The sequence below is a fragment of the Aspergillus foveolatus genome (assembly GCF_047715535.1).
Source record: "Aspergillus foveolatus strain CBS 279.81 unplaced genomic scaffold BDW70scaffold_9, whole genome shotgun sequence".
NCBI lineage: Eukaryota > Fungi > Ascomycota > Eurotiomycetes > Eurotiales > Aspergillaceae > Aspergillus > Aspergillus foveolatus.
Genome location: NW_027396073.1, coordinates 375,891 through 388,145, shown reverse-complemented (window position 1 = coordinate 388,145; position 12,255 = coordinate 375,891). Strand labels below are relative to the sequence as shown.

General features: G+C 51.5%; 3 protein-coding genes across 3 annotated transcripts; all 3 read right to left on the bottom strand.

The window, feature by feature from the left end:
- Nucleotides 1–4: 4 nt before the first annotated feature.
- Nucleotides 5–1,576, bottom strand: rsmA (putative bZIP transcription factor (Fcr3)). The gene is made up of 3 exons (XM_073735887.1): nt 1,261–1,576; nt 932–1,191; nt 5–850 (listed from the first exon to the last, which is right to left on the bottom strand). Exons 1-3 carry the CDS (start codon nt 1,486–1,488, stop codon nt 286–288), a joined length of 1,053 nt encoding a protein of 350 aa, XP_073598719.1. The 5' UTR covers nt 1,489–1,576; the 3' UTR covers nt 5–285.
- Nucleotides 1,577–3,145: 1,569 nt separating this feature from the next.
- Nucleotides 3,146–4,361, bottom strand: BDW70DRAFT_157484 (casein kinase 1 family protein; the record flags this gene model as incomplete). Its single annotated transcript, XM_073740362.1, has 3 exons — nt 3,146–4,164; nt 4,218–4,290; nt 4,350–4,361. The coding sequence occupies 3 exons, from the start codon at nt 4,359–4,361 to the stop codon at nt 3,146–3,148; spliced, it is 1,104 nt and encodes a 367-aa protein (XP_073598718.1).
- Nucleotides 4,362–6,562: 2,201 nt separating this feature from the next.
- On the bottom strand, nt 6,563–11,192 carry BDW70DRAFT_157483 (putative cell polarity protein (Tea1); the record flags this gene model as incomplete). The annotated part of the gene is made up of 4 exons (XM_073740361.1): nt 6,563–10,064; nt 10,125–10,407; nt 10,465–10,855; nt 10,944–11,192. The coding sequence occupies 4 exons, from the start codon at nt 11,190–11,192 to the stop codon at nt 6,563–6,565; spliced, it is 4,425 nt and encodes a 1,474-aa protein (XP_073598717.1).
- Between the last annotated feature and the right edge of the window lie 1,063 nt (nt 11,193–12,255).

Genomic DNA, 12,255 nt, shown 5'->3' with positions numbered 1-12,255 from the left:
CCAAGAAACTTAACGCCGCTTCATCAAATGCAATGCTAACCAAAATCCTAAGGGCAGATATCTGTATGAAGTCAAACCGTCTATAAGCACAAGTAACAAATGGCCCGAGAAACCCATCACGCCCGCTCAAGTTACCTTCAAGTCCCAATCAGATGCGCAATAAATATCCAAGCCCAAGAACTGCCAAAAGTACAAGCATAACCACATAATGAATCAAACTCCAACCCAACCAGCAGATGTATAGCCAATTATGGGTCAAGTTCAAACCAAGAAACCACCCACACATCACAACAACCCATCCGGGTCCTCCACCACACTCTCCTCAATCGCTTGTCTAACAACACTCTCTCGAAATGCCGGTCCCTGCCCATCACACTGCGCACTAGTCTTCAACTTCCTCGTGACCGCCGCAATATCTACAAGTCCCCGTTTAAACATCTCATTACTCTGAATAAGATCCCACGTCGCCCCCGCATCCAGCAACCGCTGCCCAGTTTCCTTGCAGTACGTCACTCGATGCAACCGCGCTGACTGGCCCTCAGGTACGAGGTCGCTGTAAAAGTCCGTAGGCGAGTAGACCATGGGACCGGTCTGCGTTGGCTCGTAATTTCCATTCTGTCGGCGGTCGCTGCCGGTGCCGGCGTTGGAATTGGGATTCGGGGAGGGAGAGCCATGTGTTCGAGAATGTGTTGTAGCGCGGAGGATCTCGTTCTCGGTGCTGTAACGCGCTATTTCACGCTTCAAGCGCTCGTTGTCGGCGAGTAAGTTTGAGGATTCTTGTTGCAGGTTGGAGACTTTCTCTTCGAGATCACGAACATGCCGTTCTTTGCGTTCGCGAAAAGCTCGTTGGCTGGAAATACCACTAGTTAGCACCCAATAAAGTCCGGTGACTTGTTTGATGCAGTGAGGAGGCAGTAGAGAGTGCACATACGCAGCCCGATTCTGCGCTTTGCGCTTACTCTGCGCCGGCGTTATTCCGATCCCGTCCTTGTCCTTCTCCTCGCTGCTACTGCGCACAGCAAGGAACTCATCGCGACCCTCGATAGGACCCAGATAATGACTGCCGGCGATATGTTCGCCGCTCGAGACGGAGTGTTTCGTGTACGATTCTGGCGGGGACTGAGGGGGGCGCCCGCCGACGAATTGCGGTGCGGCGGGGTTGAAGGATGGGTCGAAGGGGGTTTGGTAGTTCTTTATTGCAAGGTTAGCGACTAAGCCTTCCTTCTAAGGATAAATATATGGGAAGTCAAGGAGACAGACCAGAGGGTCAAAGGGTCCTTGGAAATCATCGCCGTGGCTGTTCTGGGTAGGGGTAGGTAGGCCATAGAGCGGGAAGGAATTCTGCTGCTGGGAGGGGTGATGACCCCCATAGTAGGGATATTGATTCATCAGAAGTGTCTCAAGGCGGGCTTGATGGTGTCTCGAGTGTAAAGTCTGCGATGCGTGCTGTGTCGCGACGAGAGATGTTTGACGGCGAAGAGGCCGCATATAAAGGAACCAAGTCTAGAACCGCCGGCCAGAGCTGAATATCGACCTGACGACCAAGAGCAGTTCGCCGCCCCTTCCATGCGCATGTCATCGAACAATAGTAAACGACATTGTCCATAGATTGATTGATTGCAGATGTTTTGTCAGGATTATCATCTTGCCAGCCTTCAATGTGAACTTCTTTCTGTTTCTTCGCCTCTACCTGACGCCCGATGCATTCATAGCGCTTACTCAAGCATTACTACTCAGGCCTTGGCTAGCCTGCGCTGAATGGAATTTTATGCTACGTCAATGAGGACCGAACGTAATGTGGTATAGTCATGACTACGGAATGCCGAATATATTAGGCTACATGCAAGATAACCGCCCGATGAAAACCATGGCCGCTTGCCACAGCCACGGCTCTATCAGAGCCGGTCTCATCAACATAGGAATAGGATTGAGGGAGTGCAAACAGTTGGATGTTTAGTAAACTAAGAGAGACAGCATAGATTGACGTAATACCACCCCGGAAGCGACCCTAGCCAGTTTCCTTCGCCATTCATCCCATACCAAAGATGTGCTCCCGCGGACATCGCCCTCATCCTCGATTCTGCTACTCGGCTCAAATCACCGAGAGCATTCGTGCGAAAAAGCGACACTCCACCACACCCCTAACTAGTCATCCCCTCTTCGCCAGTCGTTCCTTCGTCCTCTTTCGTCCCCAGTCATACGTCAATAAGCCACAATGACAGTCTGAAAATGCAAATAACAAATGTCGGTGCAATGCGGAGGGAAATTAAGAAATGCGGAAGCCATAAAACATGCACAAACAAGGGGAAGTGGGCAGATAGATGGTTGTCGAAAAACAATCCGCAGGAGAGTCTTGACGAATCTGACGAGCACTCAGCGTCAGAACACCATGAACTCCGTAAGACTAGTTGATCGAGATAATTGCATCTCCTTCCGTCCAGTCACACCAGCTGTCGCCGGGCATAAACTTAAAAGTCGATAGATCCGACAAGCTGGGGGAACCGCGGTGACTGAGACGTAAATATAGCCACTATATAAAGCGTTTCAATGTCGACATCGGCGCCTTCACACGAAATCCAAAATTCGGGATTCAAAACGGTATGAAAGATCACAACCGGCGAATTCAATATTCCGAATACACTTGAGAAGTCCGAGTCTAAGATTGCCGATAGTCGAGCGAATGACGAATGAAAACGCGGTCGGATCGAAGCGGTGGACACCGGAAGACGATCGAGAAAACGGGTAGATGGCTAACAGAGAATGCAATGGGAAAGATAAATGAAAACAGGAGCGGAGACCCAAAGCGTAAAAGTTCCGAACGGTATGCTGCACCTTGCAAAGGAAGCAACCAGAACGACGGCAATCCCGGGCTCCTTGGCTAGCCCCCATGCCACAAAACAGGAAGCTAGGCTTCATAATACCACTGACGACCGAGCCCATCGTCCCGCTTCGAGCGGCTGGCAGCAGGAGTACCTGAAGCAGCAGCCTTTGAAGCGGAACGCAGCCTAACGCCGAAGACTATGAGATTAGTCAGATTCTAGGAACCAGAAAAGGAGACAGTTATAGGACCTCCACATGAAGGTTGCACCGAAGAACGAAACGCAGAGGGAGGGAGTTCCCTACACGGAACCTAGGTTTTAGATACTCACATCCTGTCGCTCCCTCCCACAGCACGGTTGGTGTCCGGGGTGTTGTCGAGGGCTCCACGTTCCATGATTTTGCGACGCTGGCTGGAGATAGCACCAGGCTTGGCGGCACCAGAGGTAGTTAGAGGCATGGTCGCACCCTGGCGACGCGCCTGCTCCTCGGCCTCCTTGTCCTTCTTGGCGTCGGACATCATCGCAGCGTTCTTCTGGTACTTGTAGACGGTCCAGTCAAAAACGTAGTCGTATTGGAACGATTCGCGGACAAACAAATCACGGAATATTTTGCGGAGGTAGGAGTAGTCCGGCTTGTCGTCGAAACGCAAGGAGCGAGTGTAGTTGAGGTAGATGGAGAACTCATTTGGGAATCCACGGCAGAGAACCTCAGTGGGGGTCGTCATCTTCTTCTCCATGATACGGTCGTACTTCTGCTTCTTGGTAGCAGCTTTAAGACCTTGCCACGGAAGGGTGCCACGGCAGAAGTACAGCATAACGTAACCTAGGGACTCCATGTCATCACGGCGGGACTGCTCAACACCCAAGTGAGTGTTGATACTGGCGTAGCGGGCCGTTCCGGTCAAGTTCTTGTTCTCGCGGTAGGGAATGTGGAAGTGCGTCTTCGGGTCGCGGTACTTCTTGGCCAGACCGAAATCAATGACGTTGACCTGGTTTCCGCGCTTACCGATACCCATCAGAAAGTTGTCGGGCTTGATATCACGGTGGATAAAAGACTTCGCGTGGATGTACTCAATGCGGGAGATAAGTTGGTCCGCAAGAAGAAGCACGGTCTTGAGGGAAAACTTCCGGTTGCAAAAGTTGAAGAGATCCTCCAGACTGGGTCCGAGGAGATCGATCACCATGGCGTTGTAATCACATTCAGTACCGAACCAGCGAACAAACGGAATACCAACCCCCCCGGCGAGAGACTTGTAGACACGGGCTTCATATTCGAGTTGAGGATGTTTAGCCTTGACGCTTTCGAGCTTGATGGCAATTTCCTCGCCAGAGATGATGTTGGTTCCTTTACACAGAGTTAGTAATATCCTCCGCATCCGACCATCAGCTCAAACGTACCGAGATAGATGTCACCAAAACTACCGCTTCCGATCTTACGGCCAATGCGGTATTTATTACCGACACGCAAATCCTGAGTCGAGTTAGTTTTCATCAAATGTTGCCACTCAGTTCTGACAGGTAAAAACTTACCATGGTCGTCATCTTGCCAGAATACAAGCTCAAAGAGCTGCTGTAAAATATGGCAAGTTAGAATATTTCGACTGGGTGTCGATCGACAAGTGAGTAAAAAATGGACAAGAGAAAAGGTGTAATAGTCAAGGCTTTTGTTGGGAAGTCAGGCAGACAGGTCACAACAAAGAGAGGCTGACCCTTCTGATTTGAACAGACTTGGCAAGAGGGTAGCAAGGCTAGAACCTCCTAGGAAGGCGTTGGAGGCCGACAGAAAAAATGGAGACCATGAAGAGAAGAAAGGGTACCAGTGGGTGATAATAAGATATACATACCTTGATAAAGGAAACGAGGTTGATAGGAAACGGTGAGATAGTGGTGATGTCCCCGACCGAAAAAGGCGGCGAGGGAGAAAGGGGATTTCAGCTGAGCCTTGGGGCGGCTAAGAACACGAAAAACGAGGCGAGAGGACTGCCAAAGCAGTGAGAGAGAGGAAAATGCAAATGTGAGGAGAATAGTCAAAAGCTGAAGAAACAAGGACAGAGCCCTTGATATCGGGGGAAGGTGCGAGGGAGAAAGGAGATCGAGGAAAGAGGAGAGAAGAGAAGAGCGCTGAGGTGAGGTGAGGGAATTTGGAGGGCGGGAGCAGATGGCTAGTACTGTAGCAGTATTCACCCCCTCTCTACTCTGAGTATGGCTTTGATACCTACGCCCCCAACACCATTAACCCAGTCCTTCCGCTCAGTATTTCATTCTAATTACACTCTTATCTCTACCACTTACATCGGACAACTGCATAATCGGCATAATAACAAGATCAATTTTTTACCTCCATCAACCAAGTGCAGCGTGCGGCAAAGTACAGTCGGTGGTGGTGGCGTCGCGGGAAATCCGCCATGTCAAAAGGCGTGATGACCTCCAACCGAGCCAGTCGCGAATGCAGTACCCGACTGGGATCTCAGCACCTGATCCAGACGCCAAATCATACTATCTCAGGCTCCTGCTCTGTAGAGACGCCGTACTCCATACTCTGTACCTCCACGCGAATATCAAAATCAGCTGACCCTTCATCACCTGCTATATATATACTCTGAGTACTCCTTCGTACTGTAAATAATACAATCTGATACACCGCATTACTTAGATACATCTTAGCGCTTTGTGCCCAACACCAACCTCGCCTTTATCAACCCTGTCACCACGTCTCAAAGATTGACTGACCCGAAATTTATAAATAACCCAATAGCCATGCATACCCAGTTCATGAGGAGACGAACCCATGCCGGTCCTACCCTGAAACCCAATGACCTGGAAGATCTGTCGCGGTGGCTTGGTAAGGCCAGAGCTCTGCAGACTCACCGCTGGTCTGCTGCTGGAACGGTGGACGTTGATCCCACTTGAATGGCTCCATCTCTGTTTCGGCTTGCTACATTCATGTCTATCTTCATACCAGAACTAATTGAGGTAGTATAGCGTGAGGCTGGCGCTATCACCGTCTTTCTGCATTCTTGGTTTGCTCTGTTAAGTCGGCTAGGGTATAGGCTCTATATTAGGCACGTAAAACCAAGCAGCAAACTGCTCATGACAGTCGTTGATGCGCGCTACTACTTTAAGCAAGTCTGCTCTCCAGACCAAGAGCTCATGCCCCGTGCATATTTCAGCAAGAACATTTAGGTACCTAGTGGAAAGCCACGGCCCCATACGTACGTCACCCCCAGCAACTACAAAATGGACTGCGAATGCGTTGCCATCTCAGATCGGAATAGGTTATGGAATATGGCCCGCGACATAAAAGGCTGGCGTGGGGTGAAGATTGGATTATCGGTATCTGGCGTGTTGGGCAGTGGTCCAGGCAGCTACAAAGAAATTGGACTCCAGCAGAAAACGTTCATTGTCACCGCTAATCAAACCAAATGGACCAGGCAGGGACATCGTCAATTCGAACAAAATAATAATAGCACATTCCGGGCAAGGAAAAATATGAAATGGGTATAAAGAAGAATGATGAGGGAAATGGGAAGAGAGAACGTTGCAAACACAAGCAGAGAAAACATATAGATGACAAGCCTTGGCTCATCACACTGTAATACAAAAGTAGTAAAATTAACAAAGACACAGGAATGTGCAGCAGATGAATAGGTCGCAAGAGGCTCAAAGACCAATCAACGTGATTAGACATCATGATTTAAACTCCCAATCAAATATAGACAAGTCATGACTGCTCCCCGGGCTCCTTAGATCATATTCGCTGCCGCATGCCCTTCAGCAGCAGTGCGAGGCTTGCCCTTCTCCGGAGAGCCCGCTCTCGCTTCTTCTTCGTCCAATCGTCGTCTCCATTCCGCTAAGCTGTCGCTAAGTCCGGAGTCCTTTGTTGGAGTGCGATCGAAGTCCGACTGAGTGCTCAGTCGGTAGTTGCTGTTAGTACTTTCCCAGTGCGAACGTAGGGCTTCCAATTCGTTCGCTAGCGAGTCGAGGGCCATGGAGCCACGGTTATCGAGAAAAGTGTCATCCTGCGACACTGCACTGTTGGCCCTGGACCGTCGAGTCCCTGCTCCAATGGTACCGCTAGAGGCGTTGCTGTGAGTTCGGGAGATTCCGTTGACACCTTGACCGTGCTGCGACTGTCGCCGGTAGTGCCCAACTGAGGCCTCAACCTGGTCCAGGAGCATAGAAACCTTCTGTTCGGCATCCATCGCACGAGCTTCAAGCAGCGAGTTTTCATGCTTGAGTTGCTCCAGTTCAGAGCTACTCTTTTCGGAAACAGCGAGGAGTTCCTGTCGCATTGTCTCGTATTCAGCGACAGACTTCTGCTTTTCTGCCTCGGCAGAAGCTAGGCTTTCTTTCAGACTCGTAATCTGCTCCTCCAGGTTGGCAATGGAACGCGATGTATCTTGCTGAAGATCGGTGAGTGATTGCTGAAGCTGGGAGCGTTCAGCTTCCCATCCTGATGGTGCCACTGAGCCCTCTCGACTCTGGGCCGCTTCAAGTTCAGACTGGATCTTCGCGTTTTGCATTTTGTACCGAGTAAGCTCATCCTTCATCCGCTTCAGCATCTTCTCGGTTCCCTTGACGTAGTGAACGGCAGATTGGTAGTCATTTTCGAGCTGTTCCAGCTTCTCCTTGTAGGCACGGTCGGTTTCTTGCTCCCTTGTCTCGAATGAAGCTTTCAACTCATCGTGAGCTTTTAAGCTAGCTGAGAGCTGTTGCTCCAATTCTCTTAGCCGGTTCTGCTCTGGGGTGCCAAACCGGGAACCGGGAGACTCCCCTCGAGGGGAGCGTCTACTATCCGTGTAACCGCGCTCACCCAGAAGGTCCTTAAGGGCTGTGTGTTGGACGGCCAAGGCTCCAGCCTCCCTCTGATGATTCTCAATTTGAGCTTTCAGCTCTCTGTTCTCCGCTGTATATGTTTGGCAATCTTTCAGAGCAGCTTGCAGCTGTCTCCGAAGCTGCAGGCCCTCCCTACTAGCCTGCTCCTGATAGGCTTCCAGGCCCGCAATCCGCTCTTCCGCACGACGCAGTTTCTCGGCTGCTTCATCGGCAGCAGCTTGACTGGCCTTCGCCAGCTTATTCGCCCTCTCCACCTGAGCTTCCGAGGTAGCCACTCGTTGATCCACAAGTGAGCGTATAGAAGTCTCGGAATCGAACGATGAAGCTCGCTCTAGACCCAAGATAAATGCATTCTTATGAGCTTCCGCTTCTCTGGCATGACTCTCAGCCAGTTCTTCTGCGTCCCGAAGGCGACGCGTTGCGTTTTCCAATTCGGCCGTTCGTTCCTCATGCTCAGACCTGAGCTGCAACAATTTTCTCTCCAAGCCTTCCCGTCGCTCGCGTTCCTCGTCTAGCTTCTTCTCTAGGATGGAAGCCTTTTCCACAGATGCTGTGACAGCTTCTTTGAGGCCACCAATATTATCGCCAAAGTCTCTCAGGCGGTGGGTAGAATCCTCCAACTTCCTTGACAGCTCCTCTTTATCAAGAGCCAGTTGTTTTAGGGATGATTCAGCTTCGGATCGCAACATTGACTCTTCCCTCAAAGACGCTTCAACCTGATGAAGTTGGGCGCGCAAACTTTCCGTTTCCAGAGGATTGCTCTGCATTTCCAGCTCCGCCAGCCTTCTTCTAGTCGCCTCGGAGGTCTCTTCTGCCAATTCCCTGCCACGCTTCTCCTGCTCAAGATCCGTAGAAAGTGCTTCCAATTTCGATTTGAGTTCATTCTGAGACGCAAGCGCCAAAGCCAATCTGCGGCTAAGATCTGTGGTGCGGTCAGATGCTGCCTTGTCAAGATCATGAGACTGTCCATCCAGCGATGGGGTGCTTTGCTGGCTTCCGCCGTGGGCAGCGAGTTTTGCCCGAGCATAAGCAGCCTCGTTCACAGCAACGTCTCTTTGCTGCTCGACCTCCGCTACACGCTTGGATGCGATCGCGGCTTGTCGATCCACGGTGGCTTGCATCTTGGCCAGCTCTGCTCGCATTGCCAGAAATGCTTCGATTAGGGGGCGATCCTCATCGGTGAAAGCATCTGATGTCCGTTCATCCAAAACAGAGTTGGCCGAAATATTAGGGGTATAGCCAGCTTTTCTGGCCAAGGCGAGCTCCGAGGCGTACCAAGCATTTCGACTTTTTAATGCCTCTAACTCTTTAAACAAGGCCTCCTGGTGGGCAGTCAACCGTGGTGAGCGAGGTTCGTCTCCTGTCCTAGAGTTCCTATGGGTTCGCGAGTCCACTGATCCGTCGATACTTGCATGTCTGCCGAGAATAGACTCATCGGCGCTATCCATTGAACTACGCTGTCGCTGGCGCAATGAGCGTTGCCGAGCCGGTGCCACAAGAGGGGCGGCTTCTCCGGCCTCCATGGCCCTTGCCGACATCCTCTGGGGCTGCTGAGTGGGAGTCCGCTGACCAGTCGACTCTTGCGCAAACTTAGGGTCTTTGGGTGAGTCCCTTGGCGCTGGCTCCCTCTCCCTGTCACCGGCTATGGCGCGAGTCGTGTCAATGGGGGGTCCACCATACCCACGCTCCTGTTTTGTCGGCGTCTTGCTTCGGAAATTATTGCCATCTCGCGGTGGGTTCCCTCTCGGGCCTGGGGTTGGAGCCTGTCCCGGCGGAGGAGGCCCAGCGGGAGCATTAGCAATGGATGCCCGCGGCAACCGAGATCCTGGTCCCGGACCTAGCTCCGTCGGCCGGCCAGTAGGACTGACCACGCTTTCTCGAGGTCCCTGGGCGCGCCTGAATTGATCTGGCGGCTGGTTTTGGGCTTCACGGGATACTCGACCTGATGGCGGCTTCTCTCCAGCTCCGGTTTTGGTGGGCCCAGAAAACATTGCTTTCTCACCATTTGGATTCTCGGTTGGGTAACGAATCTTCGATGTGTCAAGCATATATGCCATACTAAGCTCCACCGGGTCTCTTGGGGCAGAGCTCGGCTCACCCGCCAGGACAATTATTTGCCTTCCAAAGGCAGTCATGCTATGACCTGATCGCGGAGAGGGTGCTGGTCCCATATTCTGGAAAGAGTACCATCGTCGAGTGCTGATACGAAAAGCGGCGAGATCGCCGAGGTCGATACCTTCGTCGGTCCGTCCACCAAAAACGTACATTACGTCGTTGACGAGGGCAGCCGCGTGTCCTTCTCGAGGTGTCGGGATAAATCCAACGCAGTCAAGCTGAGTCCAGCTGTTGGTCCGAGGATCATATGACCAAACGTCGTTGAACCACTGTAGACCGTTTGTCCCTCCGAACCTACCAGTGTGAGCATTGAGGCAAGGAGAGACAAGAAGAGAAAAGGATGGCTCAACTTACAGGTACAATTTGTCATTAAAACTGACGATCGTGTGATTTGTTCTTGCAGGGGGAATTTGACCAGGTGGAGGTCCGCCTTCATGGCTGTTCTGGATGAGAAACTCCCATTTATTACCTGGATTCTGTAACTGGTTCAGGTCAAAGGCAACTAAATCATTGAAGAAGTATCCTTCGACCTGCCCTCCAAAAACGTAGAGTCTGGAGCCAAGGATGTTCAGAGTGTGTCCGTATCGTCCAGTGGGCCGAGGGCCCGGAGGTATTGAGCGCGACCATTGTCGGGAGGCTATAACAGTGATAGTTAGCGAGTGCTATGTCGAGCAGAGCTGGAGATATGGCATACAAGTATTTAGCAGGTAGAGCGTGTCATCCAACGTATCATTTTCATCCACCTTGGTATCACCGCCAAAGACGATAAAAGCATTTCCGACTAGCAAGCTCGCATGACCCACACGAGGTCCTGGCCCTTCCGAAACAGTTGCGATGGGAAAGCACGACAGATTTCCGCTGCTGCTTTCCAACATCCAGAGATCTCCCTTAACAGTCGAACCATCTATTAACCCGCCCATCATGTAGATATCACCTTCTTTCGAAGCCACTGCGTTGATTGCTGCGCCATATCGCGGGAAAGGGTTTGCTTGCGGCGACGAAAAGTTTAGCCGACGTTGCGACCACGGGTACAGGGATGAACCGGGACTGGATACTGGAGACGTGGATTGTTGGGGACGTTGAGCCTATGAATGTCAATATACGTGAACATATGCCAATGCGCACGGTCGTCCAGCGGTGGACACCGGGTTTATAATATTGTAGGGTACAAACCTGAGACTCAGACTCGGCTCGTTGCCGCATTCGCTGCTGCTCCGGGCTGTTGGTGCTAGTGACCGAGTTCAAAGAATTATTATAGCTACCGCTAGGCGTCGGCGTCTGCGACGTGACCACCCCGTCCTTCGACCCGTTCAGCGCGGCTCCAGAGCCCGCTGGTGCTCCTTCAGAAGTATGGACGTTTCTCGTCGCGGGTGGCAGACCAGAAGTCTGCTGGTTCTTCTTTGATTTAAAGAGGAATGCCATCGTGAAATCTTATATCGTATACGGTTCGTGTACAGGGCAGAGCTGGAGTCGTGGCAGTGAAGACTCCAAAAATCCCCCTTCAGCGTCTATCGTCAAGGTCTCCGCGATTGCAATCCCAATGGGGTTGAGATGGGCGAAACAAGGGACACAAAAGGAGAGAAGAAAATGCGCGCCAGGCTGAAAAGTGGTAAGGAACGGGGTACGCAGCTAACGCGCGAGTTGGAATTAAAAGTTACTATTAACGAGCCGGGTGGGTGTTGTTGACGGGCACTCGGGCGACGGTGATGATTCGTTCAGTTGATACTCGAGCGTGTCCATCCAAGTACTGACAATTCAAAGCCGCTCAGCGTCAGGCAAAGACCGGCTGTGGGAAAACTCCTCGTCTTGTGGGAGCTAAATTGTGCAGCTTCAATTCCAGCGTTCAAGGGGCATGGGCGGCCGATAGTAGCAAAAAAAATAAAGAGTAGAGAAGCGGAGGAAAAGAACGAAAACGCCCCAGGAGCAGAGAAAGGAAAACAGGAAAGGAGAAGACAAGCAGATCCAATCTCTATCGCAAAGGGACGAGGGAGGTCAAGAAGGACGGACAGATAGTTAGGGAGCTGAGGACCAGAGCGGAAGAAGGGGCAGGGGAGGACGTAGCGACCCCGGCGTTTCAACCACCCAGAAGCGGCTTAGATAATTCTCCCTGGCTGTCCGTTAGGGGCACCGACACCGCCAGAATACCCAATGAGTATACACAAAATGGCTGCATTTTTCAGTCTCACTAGAGAAACAAGAAAAAGCAAATAGGGCTTTCATTGCTCAATCTTGCTAGCATCTAGCTTTTAAGGAGTGAGGCTCTCCTCTCTATCACGGTCTTCTACATGCTGCCGACCACCATGCGCTCAAGAATCTGGAATCTTGGAACCCAGTATCTGTTGCATATTTGGGTGGAAACGTTTTCCGCACGGCAGGCGACATCCTCCGTTGTTGTCCATGTGTGGGATAACTGGGGTTACAGCTTGGCTTGAATGTTGGTATCTGGACTGTGGACATGGCTACCTGATAAGTTAAGGTAGGCGAG

Excerpts from the sequence above, each read along its gene's own strand:
- rsmA (XM_073735887.1), bottom strand. The coding sequence starts at position 1,488 with ATGCGGCCTCTTCGCCGTCAAACATCTCTCGTCGCGACACAGCACGCA. Across the intron at positions 1,192-1,260 it reads AAGGACCCTTTGACCCTCTG|AACTACCAAACCCCCTTCGA; the intron begins GTCTGTCTCCTT and ends CTTGCAATAAAG. Across the intron at positions 851-931 it reads AAAGCGCAGAATCGGGCTGC|CCAACGAGCTTTTCGCGAAC; the intron begins GTATGTGCACTC and ends TGGTATTTCCAG.